The following is a 20939-nucleotide window of genomic DNA, read 5'->3' as shown; positions in this document are numbered from 1 at the left end:
AATCAGATTCTAAAGGTCCCTTCTTGTTTACTTAATATTTTCATGCTGCTCAGAAGAGGCCAATAACAGCAGTGTTCTTTTCAAGATGATAAAACCTTGAAATTTTTTTCTTTTGGTTATTGATGACTGACCATATTTTTATAGCAATAGGGTTTTTGTTTACTTGGTGTTTGTTTTCTTTCCATTCTTTGACAGCAGGGCATTGCTGATTATAGGTTACTTGCCCTTCGAGGTACAGGGGACATCAGGCTATGGCTTTTACCATGTTGATGATTTGTCTGTACTTTCTAAGTGTTATGAATATTGTGCATTTCTTGTTTTTCTCTTCTGGTGAGGAAATTCCACTGAATGGTTTTCCTCTTTTGATGTGTTTGTGGGAAACTGGTGTAACCAAGAAAGCACATTACAGAAGTTCGGACTGGCCCTTTAGAGAGTCATGTTTTCTATGAAATGGATAGAGTAAGCCTTTGATGGAAACTTTCCCATTTGGACTCCATCCTTTGTAAAACACCAAAATATATGAGGGTCAGAGCATTTGAGTTTTGTTCCTTTTTAGTTATGTATCAGCAGTGAATGGAAACAAGTCTGTTAACATATTACTAAAACAAGGATTGAGTTTTCTTAGCTATGGGATAAAAGTAATTACCTCCCAGATAATTTTAAAAGGGACCCTGTATTTTATTTTATTTTTTTGCGGGGGGGGAAAGGCACCCTGTATTTTAAACATTTGAAACTCAACATTTTGTTTTAAATCTTCATATTCTATTAGTATTATTTTTTATTATGTTATGTTAATCGCCATACATTACATCATTTAGTTTGTGATGTAGTGTTCCATGATTCATTGCTTGCGTATAACACCCAGTGCTCCATGCAGAATGTGCCCTCTTTAATACCCATCACCAGGCTGACCCATCCCCCCACCCCGCACCCCTCTAGAACCCTCAGTTTGTTTCTCAGAGTCCATAGTCTCTCATGGTTCATCTCCCCTTCCGATTTCCCCCCTTTCATTCTTCCCCTCCTGCTATCTTCTTCTAATATGTAAGATCATCTGAACTTCCTGTATGATGTAGGTTTGGTAACATAGCAACTTAGATATATTAGCTTCAGATATATCAGCTGTATATCAAATATATATCAGCCCACACAAACAATATGATTTTAAAAGCCACAAGAATCTATGTCCGTGGCTTCCTGCTTTCTTCAGCAGGAAGAAAGGAAGATGCCATTGGTACATTTGTCTTAGAGACCCTAAGTCATCTTCTCAGGAGCACCAGTCCTCTTGGCACTTTGGCCAAGGAGCAGTGAGGGGTGCAGGGCTCAGAGTAGAGAATCTGAGAGGAGAAGAACCAAGTATTTCCCAAGCCATCTTATTTCACTTTCTGCCTACCTCCCAGCCCTCACACACACTCACATACAAACACACACACCTCAAACATTTCCCTGCTCTATCCTTTTTGGCCCTGGAGTAATGGGTCAGGAAATACATACTCTTTTTCTTTTTTTTTTTTTTTTTTGCCAGAATTTGCACTTAAAAACTGCCTGAGTCTTCAATATAGGATAGTCAATAATATAAATTACTCTCCCGGAGAAGACTGGATATTCAAATAGCACACTACTTTGATTCAGAATATCTGGAATATCATACCTCACCCCTCCCATAAAAAAAGAAAGAAAAAATTTTTGAGACTAAAAATGATCATTTAACCCAAAAAACATTTTTGGAAGCAGAGTATTACTCAGCCATCAGAAAAGATGAATACCCACCATTTGCATCGACATGGGTGGAACTGGAGGGGATTAAGCTAAGTGAAATAAGTCAAGCAGAGAAAAACAATTATCATATGGTTTCATTCATATGTGGAACATAAGGAATAGAACAGAGGACCACAGGGGAAGGGAGGGGAAACTGAATGGGAAGAGATCAAAGAGGGAGACAAACCATGAGAGACTCTGGACTCCAGGAAGCAAACTGAGGGTTACAGAAGGGAGAAGGAGGGAATGGCGTGACCAGGTGATGGGTATTAAGGAGGGCACATGTTGGGATGAGCACTGGGTGTTATATGCAACTAATGAATCATTGAACACTACAACAAAAACTCATGATGTACTATATGTTGGCTAACTGAACATAATAAAAAAATAAAAAATAAAAAAATAAAGTGTTTTCATATTCAAATGCTAAAATGTTTTTTAAAAGTGGGGGTGGGATTTGCTGTCCTTTTGTTAGCAGGAGACTATGATCTTGAACAACTTCTAGTCCATCAAGATCTTTCCCAAGTGAGAATAGATGGGGCTTCGCTGGTGGGACTCAGTTTTTCATTGGTTTCCATAATCATTGGGAGAAAAGAAATCTTTCACCTGCTTATTTTTTCAAATTTTGATATGTCAAAATTCCATAGTCTTTCATTTGAGAGAAGTCATGATAAGCTCCAGGTGAATTCACCAGAAACAAATTCTTGGAAAGCTTTCTGCCAAATGATCAATTTGTTCAGTGGCGAAATTGCCAAAAATCAGTTCATTCAAAGCCTATCTGTCGAATGTCCAGTTTACAAAGATTACCCAAATGTATTGATTCATCAAAAAGCATGGCTTAAGAAATAAGCTTTTTGAATATATTCCAAGGGTTGATGATAAACAGTTTTCTGAAAAGGACCAGATAGTAAATATTTTAGGCTTTACAGGCTATATAAATTCTCTATAGCATATTCTTTGCTTGTTTTACAACTCTTTAAAAGAGCAAAAATCACTCCTACCGCATATGAAAATGGGCAGCTTCCAATTTTGACTCACAGGCTGTAGTTTGGAATATATATTATTTTTAAGTAACCTCCACACGCATTGTGGGGCTCGAATTCACGACCCTGAGATTAAGAGTCACATGTTCCACTGGCTGAGCTAGCCAGACACCCCATGGACCCCTTATATATTAAAATAATTTATATCTCTTCATATGAATATGTTATTCTTGATCATATACAGTGGCTACATTCTTAAATATAGTCAGTGGATATATTCTTGTTATCAGCATTTTAAGGGGTGTTCCACTTGTTAGAAGTTAAAAGTCACAGAAAGTTTACCATTCAGTGAATAAACAACAGTATTTATTCTAGGATTTCATATGAAAGAATTTTAGGTTATTTTAGTGTGGTATTAATCTTGTCAAGAATTCATTTTCTGTTTTTTTTTTCAATGATCTAGCATGTTTTCAGATTTTATCACCACAGATTCATTTACCAAGTTTACCAATTTTCCCAAAACATGTATCTTTTAAGTGTCAAAGTTCAGTGATTTAGAGTAGATTGAGAGGTTTCAACAGTTTTTGAAGGTACCTGGAATATTTTCCTTGGTGAGTTTTTCTATTAGCATTTTAAGGACAGTTCCATGTGTCTGTACCCCAGTTCCCTACTGCTGCACCTGGATGGAGCAGGCAACAAGAGAGGAAAATTTGTGTCCATGAGAGAAGGGGATCAGGAGCCAAGTTGGTGCCTGAAGGTCCCAGAACTCTGAAATCCTTACTTCCTACTCCAGTCTTGAGCTCTGCCCGTCCATTGCACTGTAAATTTTATGAATAATTTGAAGAAACATGTTTTTGGTAAATCCGTATATCCAACGAATTTGGCAAATAGATCCTTTGATTTATTGGTCATTTAGCCAAATGGTCTATTGGCAAGTTGGCTTTTGGCAAATTTGATGTTAATAAATTGACTTGGTGAATCAGTCTGCTTCCATCCTAGAAAGCAGAGGCTTCCCAAAAGTGAAGCTAAGAAGGAGCCAGAAGTGGGGCAAGTTTATATCCTTTCTGGAAAGAATGGAGAGCAGGGTAGTCTGTACAGACTATTTGGCAGAGTTGGTAAAAACACATACTCATTGGTGGTTCATTCTGTGAAAGATGTGTGTAGGTTAGCTTGAGGTGTGACCTGTTAAGGAATGGAACTGGTTTTAACATGTGGTCGATTAATTTACAGGACATACATGCTATAATAATAAAAACAAAGTCATACTGAACATGTGGCATGGCAAAATCAAGACATTTCCAGCTTGAATTGAACAAAACTAAAGATTATCTCATTTCTACTACTCCCTTGTAGAGGAGGAAAAATAAGTTCTCCTCCCTTTCCAGGTTCTTGGCTGAGATGTCCTGTTATAAAAGACAGATTAACTCCCTGAAATGGCCCAAGCCACTACCTTAAAAGTCATCCCCAGCTAAAAAGATGTTGGGCGTGGGGAGAAGGTCAGTTATGGAGGCTATCAGGAAAAGCACAGTAAACAAGGGTATGGTGGTTGTGTGGATTTAGGTCATTGCCTTCGCTATTGATAAGCGTTTCTAGAGAGGGAGATACACTTATAAATGGAGATTTCCCTAATAAATGTAAATTTCTCTTACAAAAAGGTAACTTCTCCTCAGTTTTCAGAGCTTGACCTGTGTTTCTTAAGAAAAACCAACCAGCTCACTGCTGATAGAGTTCGAGAGGTGGATGATAGATTTAAGAAAACTAACCACAGCTTCCCTGATGCCCAGTCTAAGCAGACAGCAGAGTATTAGAGCCACCTGTGCCTTCCAGAACAGTCTTTTTCCAGTGACAACTCCAAGTCTATGGATCCTGCCCTGTAGAGACCCAGCTGAGTCACAAGGTTCCTGTGAGGACAATGTCTTATTCCTCTGTTCTGTCCCATTGGGATTCTCCACTGAAAGGCAGTGGACAGCGAAATAGCCAAGCAGGTCAAAGAAACTCCACCAGCAGTATTGAGCCCAGGCTGCTATGGGAGACAGTGGAGAAGCTGGTGCCCAGGCCTGGTAGTGGCAGTTCCTTGGGGTCCAGCAACTCAGGATCCCAGTCTGTGTTCTACCCTGGGTCTCAGAATGGCCCGGGGGAGTGCTTCAGAGTGAGATTGTCATCCAAATCTGAAGGCTCTCCACCTCAGTGCCTCGGAAATGCAGTGAAAAAAACTTGAAGAGAAGAAAGAACTTTTTAGACCTCTCAAGCCTGCTGATTCGACTGCATTGGCCATAGAGCTTTCAGCAGTGGAAGATGGGTGACCCCCACACAAAGTGACAGATGACTGCTCATCCAGTGAGGAGTCAGGGACAACAGATGAGGAAGATGATGGTGTAGAACAAGAAGGGGCTGAGGAACCCACCTCTGGACCTGAGGACACCAGAGCAGCAACATCTCTGAATTTGAGCAATGGTGAAACAGAATCCGTGAAAACTATGATTGTCCATGATGATGTAGAAAGTGAACCAGCCATGACTTCAGCCAAGGAGGGCACTCTTATCATCCACCAGGCTCAGTCTGCTAGTAACACGCTCCAGAAACACAAATCTTCCTCCCCTTTATACCTTTTATAGACCCCAGATTATTATAGATTTCTCCATCTAGTGGGACAACAGTGACTTCTGTGGTGGGATTTTCCTGTGATGGAATAAGACCAGAAGCCATAAAGCAAGATTCTACCCGGAAGGGTTCAGCGGTCAGTGTGAATCCCATGAACACTAGACCACAGAGTGACACCCCAGAGATTCGTAAATATAAGATGAAATTTAACCCTGAGATTCTGTGTGCTGCTTTAAGGGGAGTGAATTTGTTAATGGGGACAGAGAGTGGCCTGATGCTGCTTAACAGAAGTGGCCAAGGGAAGGTATATCCTCTGATTAACCGAAGATGATTTCAGCAAATGGATGCCCTTGAAGGCTTGAATGTCTTGCTGACAATATCTGGCAAAAAGGATAAGTTATGTGTCTACTCTTGGTCCTGGCTAAGAAATAAAATACTTCACAATGATCCAGAAGTTGAGAAGAAGCAGGGATGGACAACTGTGGGAGACTTGGAAGGATGTGTACTCTATAAAGTTGTAAAATATGAAAGATTCAAATTTCTGGTAACTGCAGAGTTCTGTGAAGGTCTATGCATGGGCACCCAAGCTATATCACAAGTTTATAGGCTTTAAGTCATTTGGAGAATTGGTACATAAGCCATTACTGGTGGATCTCATTGTTGAGGAAGGCCAGAGGTTGAAAGTGATCTATTGATCCTGTGCTGGATTCCATGCTGTTGATGTGGATTCAGGATTGGTCTATGACATTTATCTATCAACACACATAAGAAAGAACCCGCACTCTGTGATCCAGTATAGCATCAAACCCCATGCAGTCATCATCCTCCTCAACACAGATGGCATGGAGCTTCTGGTGTGCTATGAAGATGAAGGGGTTTATGTGAATACCTATGGAAGTATCCCCAAGGATGTGGTTCTGAAGTGGGGAGAGGTGCCAATATCTGTAGTATATATGCAATCCAGTCAGACGTTGGGCTGGGGAGAAAAGGCCATAGAGCTCCATTCTGTGGAAACTGGTCACTTGGATGGTGTGTTTATGCACAAAAGTGCTCAAAGACTAAAATTCTTATGTGAACACAAGGTCAAGGTCTTCTTTGCTTCTCTTGCATCCTGTAGAAGCAGTCAGGTTTATTTCATGATGTTAGGCAGGGCTTCTCTTCTGAGCTGGTAGAAGCAGTGGATTTTTCAAGATCCTGAGAACTTGGAATTCCTTGCATCTTGGAGTCCAGTGCTGCACTGGTGTAGTCCACACAGCTGTGTGTGTGTGTGTGTGTGTGTGTGTGTGTGTGTGTGTGTGTGTGCGCGCGCGCGCGCGCGTGCATGCAGGCACCACATGTGGGGAGTTTTGTTTTGTTTTCATTTCTTTATGCACCTCTTACCAGTTTATCCCCCTTCTTGTCCCTACTCAAAAATAAATCAAGGCTGCAGTGCAGCTGGTGCTATTCACATTCTTAAAAAAAGGGAAAAAAAAGAATAACCAGCTCAAGATAATCCCTGTGACAAAGAGGCATATTTCAGGATGGCAAATTGCTCCTTTCCACCCTCATGGTGATGATGTAACTATTACCCTCACTAGTATAAGGAGTTGGCAGACTGGGTTTATATTCAGACTTTGTTATTTGTTATGACCTTATATATTATTCACCTTGTGGAGCCTTGTCTCCCTCATCTGTAAAGTGGGGATGATAATAGAACACATGCCATTGAGTTATTTTAGGATCCAAAGAGGTAATATGTGTAAGATACCTACTACCTGGTAGGAACTCAGTAAATAATAGTGTTTCCCCTGCCAGTTAGAGGTGAGGTATGGAGTAAGGTTAGTTAACAGTTGCCTTAGAACTGAGGGTGGTGATGGGGAACTCACTTCAAATTACTGATGTCCTGAACTGATCAAAATCATCCCCTTTGCCTATCTGCCTTTCAGTAAGTTTCCCCCAAATAAACTAATTTCATCTTCAAATAATGTAAGTCTATTAAGATGACATTCTCCAATAATTTATTTACTAAAAGGTGTTACAGTGAAAGAGAAGAAATATTTAAAAGGCAGGGTAGATATTTTGTATTAGTAGGGATCAATTTGTACATTGATCCAGGGGCTCTTTACAAGTGTGCATTCTATGCACACCTACATATAGCCATACAACACAACACCTCTCTTCCTCCCCCAACCCTCGCCCAGAGGAGTAACCATCTGGGTGATCTACAGCAATAGCACCTCTTGATCCCCAGTCTGCTTATCTTAACCCTGGAGAGTCTGCTTGCTGGCTCTGAAGGAATAGAGCAATGGTAGCATATGCAGAACTCATCTTTGTGGAACACATTTTCTAGGAGAGAGAATTAAAATCACAAAAGAGCCATTTTAGAGCAAATTATAGTCTTATACATCCCAAATCATATATTTAAGTGGAGAAGAACTTAGAGGAATGGAGCAATCAAAGGGAGAATGACTAATGAGGGCATTTGAGATGATCATGTTGGACTGTACAGATTACAAAGCACTTTGTCCAAACATTATTTCATCTTTACAAGAATGCTGCAAGGTACATATTATGAGTCTCACTTTAAACATTCAGAAGCTGGGGCTCAGGGAAGCTAAAGGACTTGCTCTAAGGCTCATAGCTAAGAAGTGTCAGGGCTGAAGTTTGAGCCCAAGTCTGTGCGACCTCAAATTCTGTCCAACTTCCTTTGGCAGCTCTGGAATGCTGGACACAATGGTGAAAATTGGGGAATGGGAAAAATAGGAGGCTGTTCCAGGCATTATCCCTAGGGGACCACTTAGGAGAATAGTGACTTGGGGAGAGGTAGGCTCTGGAGATGCTAGTACCAATCCGGTTGTCAAGGATGGCTGAGATGCAGTGGGGCCTGGAGGAAATGATGCGGTTGGGTCTTGACCTAAGGTTTCCCATTTCAGACAGGGAGTTGGTAGCGGGTTTCTCCTGTGAGCCTATGGACTAGCTTTGGTTAGAGTAATCTTGAAAATTAGTTTCTTAAACTTTGGTCACAACCTGTGACCAAGAAGGGAAACCTGGCTTTAGATAAGATCATCTCAGCTGTTAAGTTAAACAAGGAGAGACATTTAAGATTATATTTACTGCCACAACAGTTCAAAACAACACCTTAGTTTATACTGCATTGATGTATGAAAGGACAGTATTCATTGGATATCTTTTTCATATTTACAGTTTCATGTACATAGCAAGTATAAGTAGATGGGTTTTTTTGAGCCAAGAACAACCTTCCATTAAAGTAATTCAGCAGCATTGAGTGCTTTACCAATGAATATCAAACCTTGGCAAAGATGTAAAATAGAGAGAGAGCAAGAAACATTAAGGGCTCGATTTAAGAGTAACATTTTGAGGTTTTACATAATGAGACAGGTACTTTTCTTAGTAAAATTAGAAGGTGTTCTTTCCATGTAAATACAGCTAACAAAGTGTTCTTTGATCATTTTCTTTCTTTTTGAAAATTAACTGATGCGATTTAGAAAGGGAAAGTTCTGTTTCTGTCTGTTCCTAACCAAAGGGCAGCAATGTTTGTGGTTGCAAACCCTCCATTACGTCTCCTGTCCTGAGCCTGAATTAATTATTTACATGTACAGACTAGTTGGGTATGAAATACTCTTTAATGCTTTTCTTTTTTAGCATGTATGTGCTTATTTTGTTTTGCATTCTGATTACAAGTCAGAAGTTTGCCATCTATATTGATGTCTAGAGAAGCATGAAGTATAAATTCATGGAAGAATCTGGAAAACTATTACGTTCTTGATATCCAAGCAGTGGATTTAAAGCAGATCCTCATCACCTCATAGTGTTTTGTTGTCAAAGTCAGTGTCTTGTTCAGTAAAACTCATTGCATCCTTTGATACAGCACTGTCCAATAGAACCTTTTGTGATGACAATGATGCTCTTTAATCTGCTCTAACACCATAGCCGCATGTAGCTACCACACGTGAAATGAGGCTGTTGTGACTGAAGAAATAAATGTGAAATTTCCTTTAATTTTGGTTTTAATGTAGCCACATGTGGTGAATGGCTGCCATATTGGACAGTGCAGCAATATACTTGTTCACATGCTGTTTATCTCAGGTATAAAGATATTTACTGTTTAGAAGCCAATATAGTGACATTTAATTGCTCTTAAGGAACAGATAGAAGCCTCAGTTTGTTTTTGAAAATAATTGTGTCAAGCCAAGCAGACCTGGGGTGAGGGAGGAATGTGCAAATATTTCAACTGAGCTGGTTGGTCAGATTGTTTATTCCTTTATTCACTCAGCAAATGTTCATGGAGCACCTAATATGTGCTCTGCATTGTGCTAGGTGCTGGGGGTACAAGAGGTTCAGTGCATGTGCACTGCCTTCAGGAAATTCACCAAGTAGAAAAGGTGGACAGAAAGTAACAAACTTTCATACCGAAGAGAGTGGAGAAAGAGTGAAGAGTCAAAGATGACTTGGAGGTTGTAGTCTGGAGTGACTGGGTGGAGGGTGGCACTCATCACCAATAGAGGAGACACTGAAGAAGGAGGAGAATGAGGAAGAGGAAGGAGGGGTCACATTGGACCATCTGGAGTTAGGCATCCAGACTAACATTAGTCAGTCATCCCAAGAGACTGCATGTCCTGAAGGCAGTTGGATATTTGGGTCTGCAGCCCAGGGAGAAGTCTTGAGATAGAGATGTCAGAGATGCCCCTAGTTGAAGCCAAGGGACAAAATGCAGTCTGCAAGGAGATGATATAAAGAAAGAACAGAAAAGTGAAGAACAACCTTGAAGAAGTACCAACACTTAGTAAGAAAACATTATGTTAGACTAAAACTGGCTTGTAGTCAAACACTGAAAAAAATTAAAAATATAGATGATAATCTTTCAGGAATTTTATTTTTAAATGATGTCAGGGCAAATTTGTAAGTAACGCTGTTTATGTTATTTGATGCTGAAAGTTGAACCATTAAGAAATACGTAGTAGACATTTTATAGCCCCATCATATACACAAATGACTGAATTTACTCATTAAGTAGTTGTTTTATGCAATTTAAATCACTACTTCCTAAATGTTATATATTTTGATAACCAAAATATATTTTTTCAAAGCCTTCTTGGTTTTCTACCATTAAAAATAAATGATGTAAGGGGCACCTGAGTGGCTCAGTCTCACGATTTTGGCTTGGGTCATGATCTTGGCATCATGAGATTGAGCCCTACATCAGGTCCCAGGGCCGTGGGGAGTGTGCTTGAAATTCTCTACCTCTCTGCCCCCACCCCCCCTCTCTCCCAAATAAATAAATCTTTAAAAAATGATGTAAGTAAAATTGATGTTTTGGCTGGGTCCTGTGAAATACCGAATGGAAAATTTCTCACGATCATATCAGTATTGACTTTTTGAAACCTTTCAGAGTAATCCAGTTATTCTGTTTTGTGTTTTCTGAATGAATTGGGAGGGTTTCACAGATACCATTTTGTCACTGTGTTGCAGTTCTAAGGACTTGCTTTTTATCATATCTGTTATCAGACTCCAGTTTCTCATTTTGTGGAGTGAGGGGGCTTTTCACTGTTTGGCCTTGGCCTGCAAAAGAAAAACTCCTGAAAACAAAATACATTTCCATAACAGATCTTCAGGAATATTTTAAGGCTTAAAAAGTAATTCCAGTATTAAAACCAAGATTCTCATTCATTCATATTCTCTCCCCCCAAGTTCTCTCTCACCTTCCACTCATTTGGTGAAAAGAAGAAGCTAGTACTTAGACTCCAGAGCCAGGAAGCTGGGTTCTCACCTTGGGCAACAAAATTCTAATTTTGATAGAAATGAATTGTTAATGAGCCAAAGAATAGAGAGTTTTTCTAATAACAGGAAACAAAATTAAATTTGGCCTGAAGGCATTTTTTTTTTTTTTTGTAAATGCAGTTGGTTTAAAAATTAAGAAGATTCACTCATATGCCTTGGTTTTTTTTGTGTGTGTGTTTTTTTTTAAGCTTGCTTTGCTCACCACTTTTAACCAGAGGCATTGAGACCTGTGGCAAACTTCATTCTAATGAGGGTCCAGATGATTTACTTTATAGACATGGTGTAGAACAACTTTCTCTGTCGGAATAGCAGCACCTCCAAGATTGATGTGATGTATTAAGAAAAATAAATATTTGTTTTTTTTAAAGATTTTATTTATCTGAGAGAGAGAGACAGAGATAGTGACAGAGAGCATAAGCAGGGAGGAGAGGGAGAAGCAGCGCCTGACGACGTGGGGCTCGATCCCAGGACCCCGGGATCATGACCTGAGCTGAAGACAGACGCTTAATGACTGAGCCACCCAGGCACCCCTCAAATATTTGTTCTTATTTAAACCTTATTTTTACTGTACAATAGAAAATTTAGATTTAAATGGCAAGTGAGATGAGCTTACCATTTCTCTTTTCATCTCTTTATAGAAGCCAGGACCAGAAAAAATTTTCTAGAATGGAATTGCTGCATCCTGAATCTGCTGATGCTGCCTCAGATGTATGTACATAAGAGAGTCATAGGGTAAACGGATGGATCCTTCTCCCTGTAATGTTGATTCTTCAGTTAACGTGTGTTGCCAACAGAAAAAGGTTTTAATCTGGAGAAGTATCCCATCTGGGCATAGCACTTGAGCTGTGTTCCACAGCTGCCATTTTGTAACCATTTCTTATTGGGAGCGGGCAACAGCCATGCTTGTGTTGGGGAGCAAAAATGTCCTGACCCTTTCAAGGTCCTTCTAGCCTGACTAAGAATCAAATCGACATGAGACAGATTAATGGGAGAAAATCAAATTTAATAGCATACATGGAGGGAACCCACACAGGCATGGAAATTTTAAAGAAGTCAAGCAGAATGAGGTATGTATGTCATTCTGAACGAGGGAAAGGGAGGTAGGGGTCTGGGATTTCAAAGGGAAGGAACGCAATCCTCAGGAAGAATGAGAAAGAGTAAATGTTTGGTAAACAAATGTTTGCGGGGCCACTCAGAAACAATGGGACACAGGACTTTGATCAAACAGGCATTGCTAAGTTCCTCCCTGTCCACCATCCCTAGTTCATGGTATAATGGTATATGGTGATGGCTCTCTTCCTGGAGCAGGGCCTCGATCTAAATTCTTTTAGGCAGTTGTTGGGCAGGCAAAGTGTTTTTCCTGAATCTGCTGGGTTTTGATTGCTTTTTTAACTCAAAATAATCTTCATGCCAAAGTGGCCTATCTTGGGGCAGCCTGCTCTTGGCCCCCAGCACTTGGAATTGTCCTTGTAGCACGTTTTTAAAAATTAAGCTGAGCTCTGTGCCATTGTTCAAGATCTTTTTGACTTGTGAGTACATTTCAAAAAGAAAGTTTATTGATATGCCTGCTACAGTAGGCTAATGTGGGGTAGACTCATGAGCTGGCACCATCCCTTCATGGGCAGAACCCAGCCCCTAATTAGCCTAGATTGTCCCCATCCTTTTCCTAAGCCACTGAATGTATCATCAATTTATCCATTCACCAGACATCACTAGAGAGAATCTTAGAGGGATGCACATTAATAGAAATATGAAATCTGGATCTGCGTTCAGCGATCTGAAACTCCAGTCTGGGAGAGAAGATCAAAGTGCAAAAAAAAAAGGCATAGAACAGAAAAAGCCTCCCAGAAAGCCTTCCCTGTGGATGGTGTTCCACCTTACCTGCCACTCCCTGGGTGCCTGTGACCCAGCTGCCGTGGTGGTGGTCCTGCAGAGAGAAAGATGGCCCTAGACGTCAAAAGATAAGGGTCAATTCCTGATTCGGCCATTTACCAGTTTTGTGACCTAGGAAAAGTTATTTGCTGATGGAGAGCCTCTGTTTCCCGTCAGTAAAAGGGGAGTGGTCATCTGCCAGGCTCTCTCATCTGGATGTAACCTCATTTATCGGTGCATTTTCTGTGTTCCTGCAATAGAACAAAGCTTCTGTGAGGACAGGGGCTGTCTTGTTCATCGGCCTATCCCCAAATATCTTGGACAAGGTTTGCCACACACATTAGGTGCTCATAAATATTAGATGCACAGAGGACTATTGTATGTTACAACACTGTTATTTTTATAGCACTCTTCAAATGTAAGATGAGAGATCCCAAGAACAGTATAGATATAGGCTAGGTGGGTGGACTCGCACTTTGGTTTTCAGGCCTGCATGTGATTTTGTCTGAAAGGATCTCCTATACACCTATGTTTTAAATACAAAGTGCATTTTGTATTGCATTTTCCAACTATTGCTCATTGTAGGGGAGCAGAATTTACCACCCTAAAATATGTCTCTGGAGTAAAGATTATTTTAAGCTGAATATTTTTAAGAAAGTGCAAACACAGGAGAAGCTCAAAAGACTGAGTAGAAGTTAAACTTTTGTGAGAGACATTTAAATTTATAAGGGCAATCTCCCTTTGTTAAGGGTGTCTCCCTCTCTGTGTCAGAAAGAGGAGGAAGACTTACCCTTATTAATCCGCTTCTCCTTGCCACCTCCCATAACTGACTCCCCCAGTCCCAGTATCTTCTTCTGTCTTTAGCTGGAGATGGTATTTAAGGTGATGGCTTCGGCCACCTTGGGGAGTCTCTTAGATTTCCTGGATCTCTCCCATGATACAGGAGGTATCCATGTTTGATTTTCTCCTGTTAATCTGTCTGATGTGAATTTACTTCTTAGACCAGTCAGAAGAAGCTTCAAGGGTAACAAGCTACTTGTTTGTAGATGAAGCTTCCTGAAGACAGTACATCTGCTTAGCCTAACATTCTGTTCAAGAAAGTATGAAATGGATGAAATTAGGTAGAAAAAGGCTAATTTAAACAGAGCAGTGTTCTGTTTACACACAAACTAATTGCAGTTATGCTAGGAAAAGAGGCCAAGACATCCATAGAACTCTGGCCATCAGTCTAGCATCTATGCTGCTGACAGCCTGACTTCATCAGTCAACAAATACTCACTTAGGATCTGTAGTGTGTAATGTGTGAACAATCCAGAGTCCTTCAATTTAGTGTGTCTTGAGGAAAGCGGGACTTAGAAATTCTCACTTCATAAACGTATAAAACCTAAGTAATTATAACATGTAAAGGAACTTTTTTTTAAAGACACCCATAGTCCCACCACTATGGCACAATTGCTATTTAATTTTGCTTATTCCCATTCTGTCTCAGTCTACCAATTTTAATCATTTCAGTAACTGTATAATATTTCATGGAATTGAGAAATTTCTGCTTCTAATCAAGGTGGAGTGACTAGGACCAGATTTAACTTTCCTGCCCCTGACGACAAAATGTATGAAATAATAGTTTTCAAGAAAACGGTTGGTCATAGGGCAACAAGGGACCAGGGACTCTTAAGAGATGGGAAACAATCAGATGAGCCCTACAGTTGCCACAGCTTTTACTACATAATGAGTTTCCAGGTTGTAAATCTGCTCCCCTTCACTGGTATCTTTTTGCTTCTGAAATAGTTTCTTCGCTTTGTTTTTGTTCCAAGCCAGTTACCATTGGCACACATGATTCTGTCATTTTAAGTTTATTTAAGCTTAGTGAATTTATGTTGATAGGCTAAATAAAATATATGAACACACAAAAATGGACATCTTATTCAATACCCGAGTATACACGTTTCTATCGAAACTCATCCAGGAAGCAAGGAGCTATAGATTAAGTTGATATATGACTATGATAAAAAGCAGAAGGAATATCTTTCTCAATAATGAAAAGATTGGCACATCCCCAGCAACATACCGCTTATTTTCAGGAGTACAAAACACAGTGCACTTGAACAGGGAGGTTGTGCAGTTTCCTGAAGTTAAAATGCTGGGATTTGATCTGGGCCAGTGTGTTCCGACAAACAGGTTCCTTGTAGAAAAATTGGCATGGGTCTGTGTCTTAATCCAGTCTGAAAACAAAACAAAACAAAACAAAACACAGCCCAAGCACTAAAATTTTTAGCAGAGATGTAAAAGATTCCAGTGCTAAACCAGGTACTTATATTTCATATGAGCAGGGAGCTGCAGACTTTTCAAAAGGGATCCAGTCGTTAAGGAAGTAGAAGTGGATCACTAAACTCACAATATGATGTGTACAATTTAAAGCAGCAGGTGGCTTCAGTTGAGGCACCGGGGTTAGGGAAGAGAGCGCTGGGTTTGAAGTCCTTGGACTCTCTCTCGCTCTGCTCCTGCACTGCTGTGTGACCTTGTCTTCTTTGACACTATCAAAGGGGGAGATTGCACTAGAAGCTCTCCAGGGCCATTTCCATCTCTGTGCTACTATAGTAAAGATGTTTTTGGTAATAATACTTCCAACTTTAACCTGCATTGAAGACATGAAGTGGCCATTAAGCAGCCTCCAATCTGGCCTTTCCTTGCTCTCGGCGCGGGCTGCATGTGCAGGCCCTCTGGTGGCGGTGCCCTTCTCCCACGGCCGGGTCAGCATCTTACCAACACCTGGGAAAGGCGTGTATTTTTTTTTTTTTTTTTTTTTTTTTTGGTGCCACGGCCTTTGAGTGGCACACAATTTTCTTATGCTTATGCTTTCAGCGCATCTGTATTGTGTTTATTTTCTCAGTTTTGCCAGAGTATAGCATGTGGCACCCATAATCTCTGCTTGTTATTACCTTCCAGTAATATTTTTCAAAGACGTGTTTCATGATGGTTTTGTTTAGGTATTCAGTTGATAGAAGCAGTGTTGGGAATTGTGATGTGACATGCATCCAAGTTTGTGTTCTGCCCGTGTTTCCTGTTGTTTATATATCTGTCTCCAAATTGAAATGTCATCTTCTCCTCTTTTGGAAATTCCCAGGATCAAGCTGATATTCTAACGGTCGAGCCGTATGGCCCCCAAGAATCTGTTCATGTAAATGGGATAGAGTCTGATATATATTATGATTCCAGCACATCGTCCCTGGAAAGCTCACCAGCATCTCCAGGTAGGTACATGTGGACATGTGGTTAGGGATTGTCGGAAGAAAAACGGTGGCCCACAGGGTAGTTCTTGTTTTTTCAGAGGATGAGAATGTTCTGTTCATAATGGTGTGAAATCACGAGAGTGAACTTTCTTCATCCTCTGTAAGTTTTTTGAGATGATTTGAGAGCGAGGAAAGTAAATATCTCATCAATGGTTCAAGTGCTTGGGAATGGTATTATTCTGTCCCATTAAAATTTAATCTTCTAAAGATTGGTGCTAGATCTCAGCCCTTGGAGGAGTAGCCTCTTATCTCTTTGTCCTCATGCAGTCTTCACTGCTGTGCCATAGTGGTTGCAGTCCAAAGAAACCCCTTGTCTTTAAAAGAACCGTACTATAAGAAGAATTTTTGGTAAAGGCCAAAAAGGGTAGTATCTCAGAAACAGTGGTACTTATTACATGATCTTCAATATTAAGGACATGTCATAAATATAATTGTATAAAAAACACAAAACTTGAAGCGGTGCCGGATGCGTAATGCAGACCCTGTCCTCTGATTCGCTGACCTTAGCATAGAGTCTTTGTATTGTGGAATCTTCATATATGGAACTAATACCTCTATTTTTTTTTAATATTCTAGCTAACAACTCTTACATTATTGTTGTCAGTCTCAAACTTTGTTTAAAAAATCTTTTCAAAACAATTGATTTGGGGAGGGGGAATCCGTGAACCCATGATTGTGATTTCTGAAACATAGAAGAACAAACTTAATTTTGAATTTGCACACAGTAAACTTCACTCCTTGGGATGTACATTTCTGTGGGTTTGACAAAGGCAAAGAGTCCTGTATCTGCCACCACAGTACCAGGCAAAACAATTCTGTCATCCCCAGATTCCTTTGTGTTGTGTCTTTGAACTCCAACTCTGTCCCTCATCCTCTGGCAACCATTGGTCTGTATTCCGTCTCTGGTTTCCTTTTTCCAGAATGTCATGTAAGTGGAATCACATAGTCTCTCATTTTTTGGTCTGGCTTGTTGTTAACAAAATGCATTCAAGATTCATCCATGTTGTGTGAATCAGCGGTTCAGTCCTCTTTCCTTGCTTAGTAGTACTGCACCTTATGCATGTACCAGTTATTTGCTTAAAAACCAATTGATCTGCAGAAGGACATCTGGGTTGTTTCGGTGTTTTTTTCAGGGATTATATATAAAGCTGCTATAACCATTTGCATAGAGGTTTTTTTATGTGGGTACAAACGTTTAATTGACTTGGTTTAAATTCCTGGGAGCGGGACAGCTGGGTCATATGGGAAGCGTGTGTGAAAGAAACTGCCAAACTGTTTTCCAAAATGACTCTGCCCTTTTGCGTTCTTCAAATAATGTTCTCCACGTTGCTTTTTTGAAGGAGAGTCATTTCTCAACACCTCCACCAGCACTTTAAGCACTCCAGAGATCCCCACATTCTGGGGAACCTACTTTTTTGGAAGTGATTTATGATTAGGTTTGATTTGGTATTATCAGTTGGAAGGTGCCAAATTTCCAGAAGCACGGCCAGAAGAATTTTATAATAAAAAAACACTCAACACGAATGGTTTGGGTACCTACCCACTTGTGCTTGGGTGGGTGGAGGTAAAGTCAGACACTCCTTCCTTTTTCTTTATTTTGAAACATAAACACAATTTTAAGGAATGTTCTGAATTACTCTTGGTACCTGGCATATCTAATCCTTAACATGGAATAAAACTGGACGCTCCTGTTTTTGTGACTTCAAAAGGAAATAAAGAGAAATCTGCAAATCTCTTTGATAATGTTGGTACTTCTGCTTTCTTGGTCATGCATTCCACTGTGCTTTCTTCAGCTACATCATCTTCGCAGAGCTTTGATTTCAAACCGGACGTGGAGCAGGTGTATGATGTGGATGAAGTGCAACAAATGGATGAGATGGAAGAGGTAGACCAGATGGGCGAGATGGGCAAGGTGGAACAAAGAGATGAAGAGGACGAGGTGGAGCAGGTGGAGCAGGTGGAGGAAGTGGAGGAGGAGGCCCGCTCACCTTCCAATGCGGCTGCTGGCATCAGTGATGAGGTACCTCTGGGAGTCTTGCTCCACATATTTGTCTGGACCACTAACCCTGCAAAGGCCTGAATTTCCACTCTTGTGTTCAGGTTCACTTTGCAGAAAGCATCCTATTTTTATCACTATTTCTGTCATACTGGATTTTCAGATGCAGCTGAGAATCCAGTGGACCCTAGCAAACAGGGAGGTTGGAGGTTCTTTAAGTAAGACGAAATCTCGGTTCTCCTCTTAATGTAAAATATGCAAAGACATTTTGGGTTGGAGAGAAAGTTTGGGCCAAATAGGAAGCTTATCTACTAAGGAAAAGCAGTATTTTTTAAGAGCTGTGTTCCTTATCACCTGGGAGGGGAAGCTAACCCTCTCAGGGGAAGATGACTTTCCTGCCTACCACACCAACACCTCCCCACCACGAGCTAGGTTTCTCCAAATGGAATGTTTATTAGATAGAAGCATGCCTTTCAGAATGTTAATTGTATCCAACCTTCAAATGGCAGCACCGGTGTATGGTCCGAGGCCAAATCAGTGCAGTTGGATTTACTACTCTGTTGCTCTTCTATCCTCAAATTTGTGTACATAATCACAGATTTGGGCAATCATCTTTTATAATAGCAGGATTATTAAAATCAGGATTGGCAGGCAAGATAATGAGTTTATGGTCTGTTACGTGGAATCGTGCTCATTAATTACAAAGCCTAAGATGAGTCACTCCCTCTTCTGAGAAGAACTGAGGGCTAGAAGACAGTTGTTTGAGTTTGGCCCCGGCATTGACCTTGGCACATCCCTGAGTCTCAGTTTCTCCATCTTGAATTGGACTGCCTGCCTTGTGGGGATTTCTAGACTGCTGTGAAAATTTTTTGAACAATTAAAAAAAAATTTCTGTAGAAATCCATGTTGTTCTTAGTTATGTCTTTATTATGCCAAAAAGCTGTGGTTCCCCTTTAACGTTGACAAGCTTCTCTTCTGCTTGGAATGAAGTCATAACTAAACTTTAAATATAACTTTTGTTTAGAATAGTCAGAATAGGGGCGCCTGGGTGGCTCAGTCGTTAAGCGTCTGCCTTTGGCACAGGTCATGATCTCAGGGTCCTGGGATCGAGCCCCACATTGGGCTTCCTGCTCACCGGGAGCCTGCTTCTCCCTCTCCTCCCTGCTCATGCTCTCTCTCGCTCTCTCTCAAATAAATAAATAAAATCTTAAAAAAAATAAAAAATAGAATAGAATAACCAGCAATAAGTGTGGTAGCATATTGGGCTTATTTTTGACTGCCATGGATTGACAGACTGGAGTGTATCCAGAAGCTGGAGACCAGGATGGAGAGAGGCTGGGAAATATCATGTTGTCAGTAGTGGAAGGTAGTCACAGTGGAAGGCACTGGAGAAGGGAGACTGGCAAGGGACAGGACAGCCTTCTCCAAGTAGCTGCACAGCCGCCATGCTCCCGGAGTGGAAGACGAGCCTCCAGTGGATCGAACTAGGGAGGAAACCTAGCAGCTGAGGGCAGGCAGCTTTCCACTGCCCGCAAGAAAGCCTTGCTCTGATGGCTTAGGTCCCTTCCTCACGTGGTGGGCTTCCTCCCCTCCAGCGGAAAGGTCTGAGGCAGGCTTGGTAGCTCATCTGCCAGGGACAGCAGAGAAAAGATCCCTGCTTGGAGAATGGGGATGTGGATGTGATAACCTGTAGGGTTTGTGGCTTTCAGTCCCGAGTTTAGAGCTTTTATTTTTTTCTTTTTTTTTTTGGCTTAATGAGTGCCTACCTTCTAATAGGAACATCTGTATACTTTATAGCAAAAGAAGGACAATTGGACAATTTTCAGTGGCTTAAAAATATATATATAATTTTTTATTCCAAGTGTGAAAAACAGCTTGCATGTTTTTTGCTCTCTCTCTTTTTAATAACTCAGCTCTGCAGTTCCATTAGCCATAAAGGGTTGAAGGCCACAGTATATGATAGAATAGACTCTTGTTTTTGTTCTCTAGCAGTCGCATGTATATGTGCCTTCTCATCGTTAATACTGGGACTGTGGCTCCCTCATCTTGTTGATACACACAGTGCCAACCCAGATCAAGGCGAAGAATAGCTTCCGCAGATAGGTCTTTTCCAAGAACCCTGCCTCTTTCCTCCGCCCTCAGCCGTTCAGTTGAGAAGCCGTGTTTACTTTCTTAATTTCTCTCAAATGTGTCCCTTCCTTTCTGGGTCTCCTGCCTCTGGTCTGTTTCAGGCCACTCTCATCTCTACGAAAACTGTGTATGGGACAGTACTTATTTTTGAGGACATTGTGAAGGTCAGATCTGTGAATCTCTTTGCAGTGCTTAGAAGAGTGCCTGGAACAAAGGAAGTGTCATTTGAGCATTCTTCTTCTTACTGCCTTGCTAATGGGGGCATCTGATAGATGCTTCCCACATGCCTTGTCTGTGATACGACCCGCTGCACTTTGACTCTTCCACTAAGGATTTGGGGCAGGTCGCTTCACACTTTGGGGCCAATTCCACAGCTTTATGTTTTGAGGAAAAAATCAGACTGCATGATTCCCATGATCCATTTCTGATCTTGAATTCCTGGATTTTCTAGCCATTGCTTCAGACTTTCTAGTGATGAGTGAAATTGGGAGTGGAGGAATGATTCTCATTTCTCAGTCTTTCCAAACTTGGCAA

General features: G+C 40.8%; 1 protein-coding gene and 1 pseudogene across 2 annotated transcripts in view; both read left to right on the top strand.

Moving 5' to 3' along the window:
* PASD1 (PAS domain containing repressor 1) overlaps window positions 1–20939 on the top strand; it is a 190513-nt gene that overhangs the window by 164163 nt on the left and 5411 nt on the right. For both annotated transcript variants that reach the window (XM_027608410.1, XM_027608411.1), the window contains 3 exons: window positions 11756–11825; window positions 16114–16240; window positions 18073–18299. In XM_027608410.1, coding sequence (XP_027464211.1) covers window positions 11756–11825; window positions 16114–16240; window positions 18073–18299 — 424 coding nt within the window. The remainder of the gene's footprint in view (window positions 1–11755; window positions 11826–16113; window positions 16241–18072; window positions 18300–20939) is intronic.
* Window positions 4352–6511, top strand: LOC113931190 (annotated as a pseudogene).

The sequence above is a fragment of the Zalophus californianus genome, chromosome X (genome assembly GCF_009762305.2).
Source record: "Zalophus californianus isolate mZalCal1 chromosome X, mZalCal1.pri.v2, whole genome shotgun sequence".
Lineage (NCBI taxonomy): Eukaryota > Metazoa > Chordata > Mammalia > Carnivora > Otariidae > Zalophus > Zalophus californianus.
This window is presented reverse-complemented; position numbering and strand designations above follow the sequence as displayed.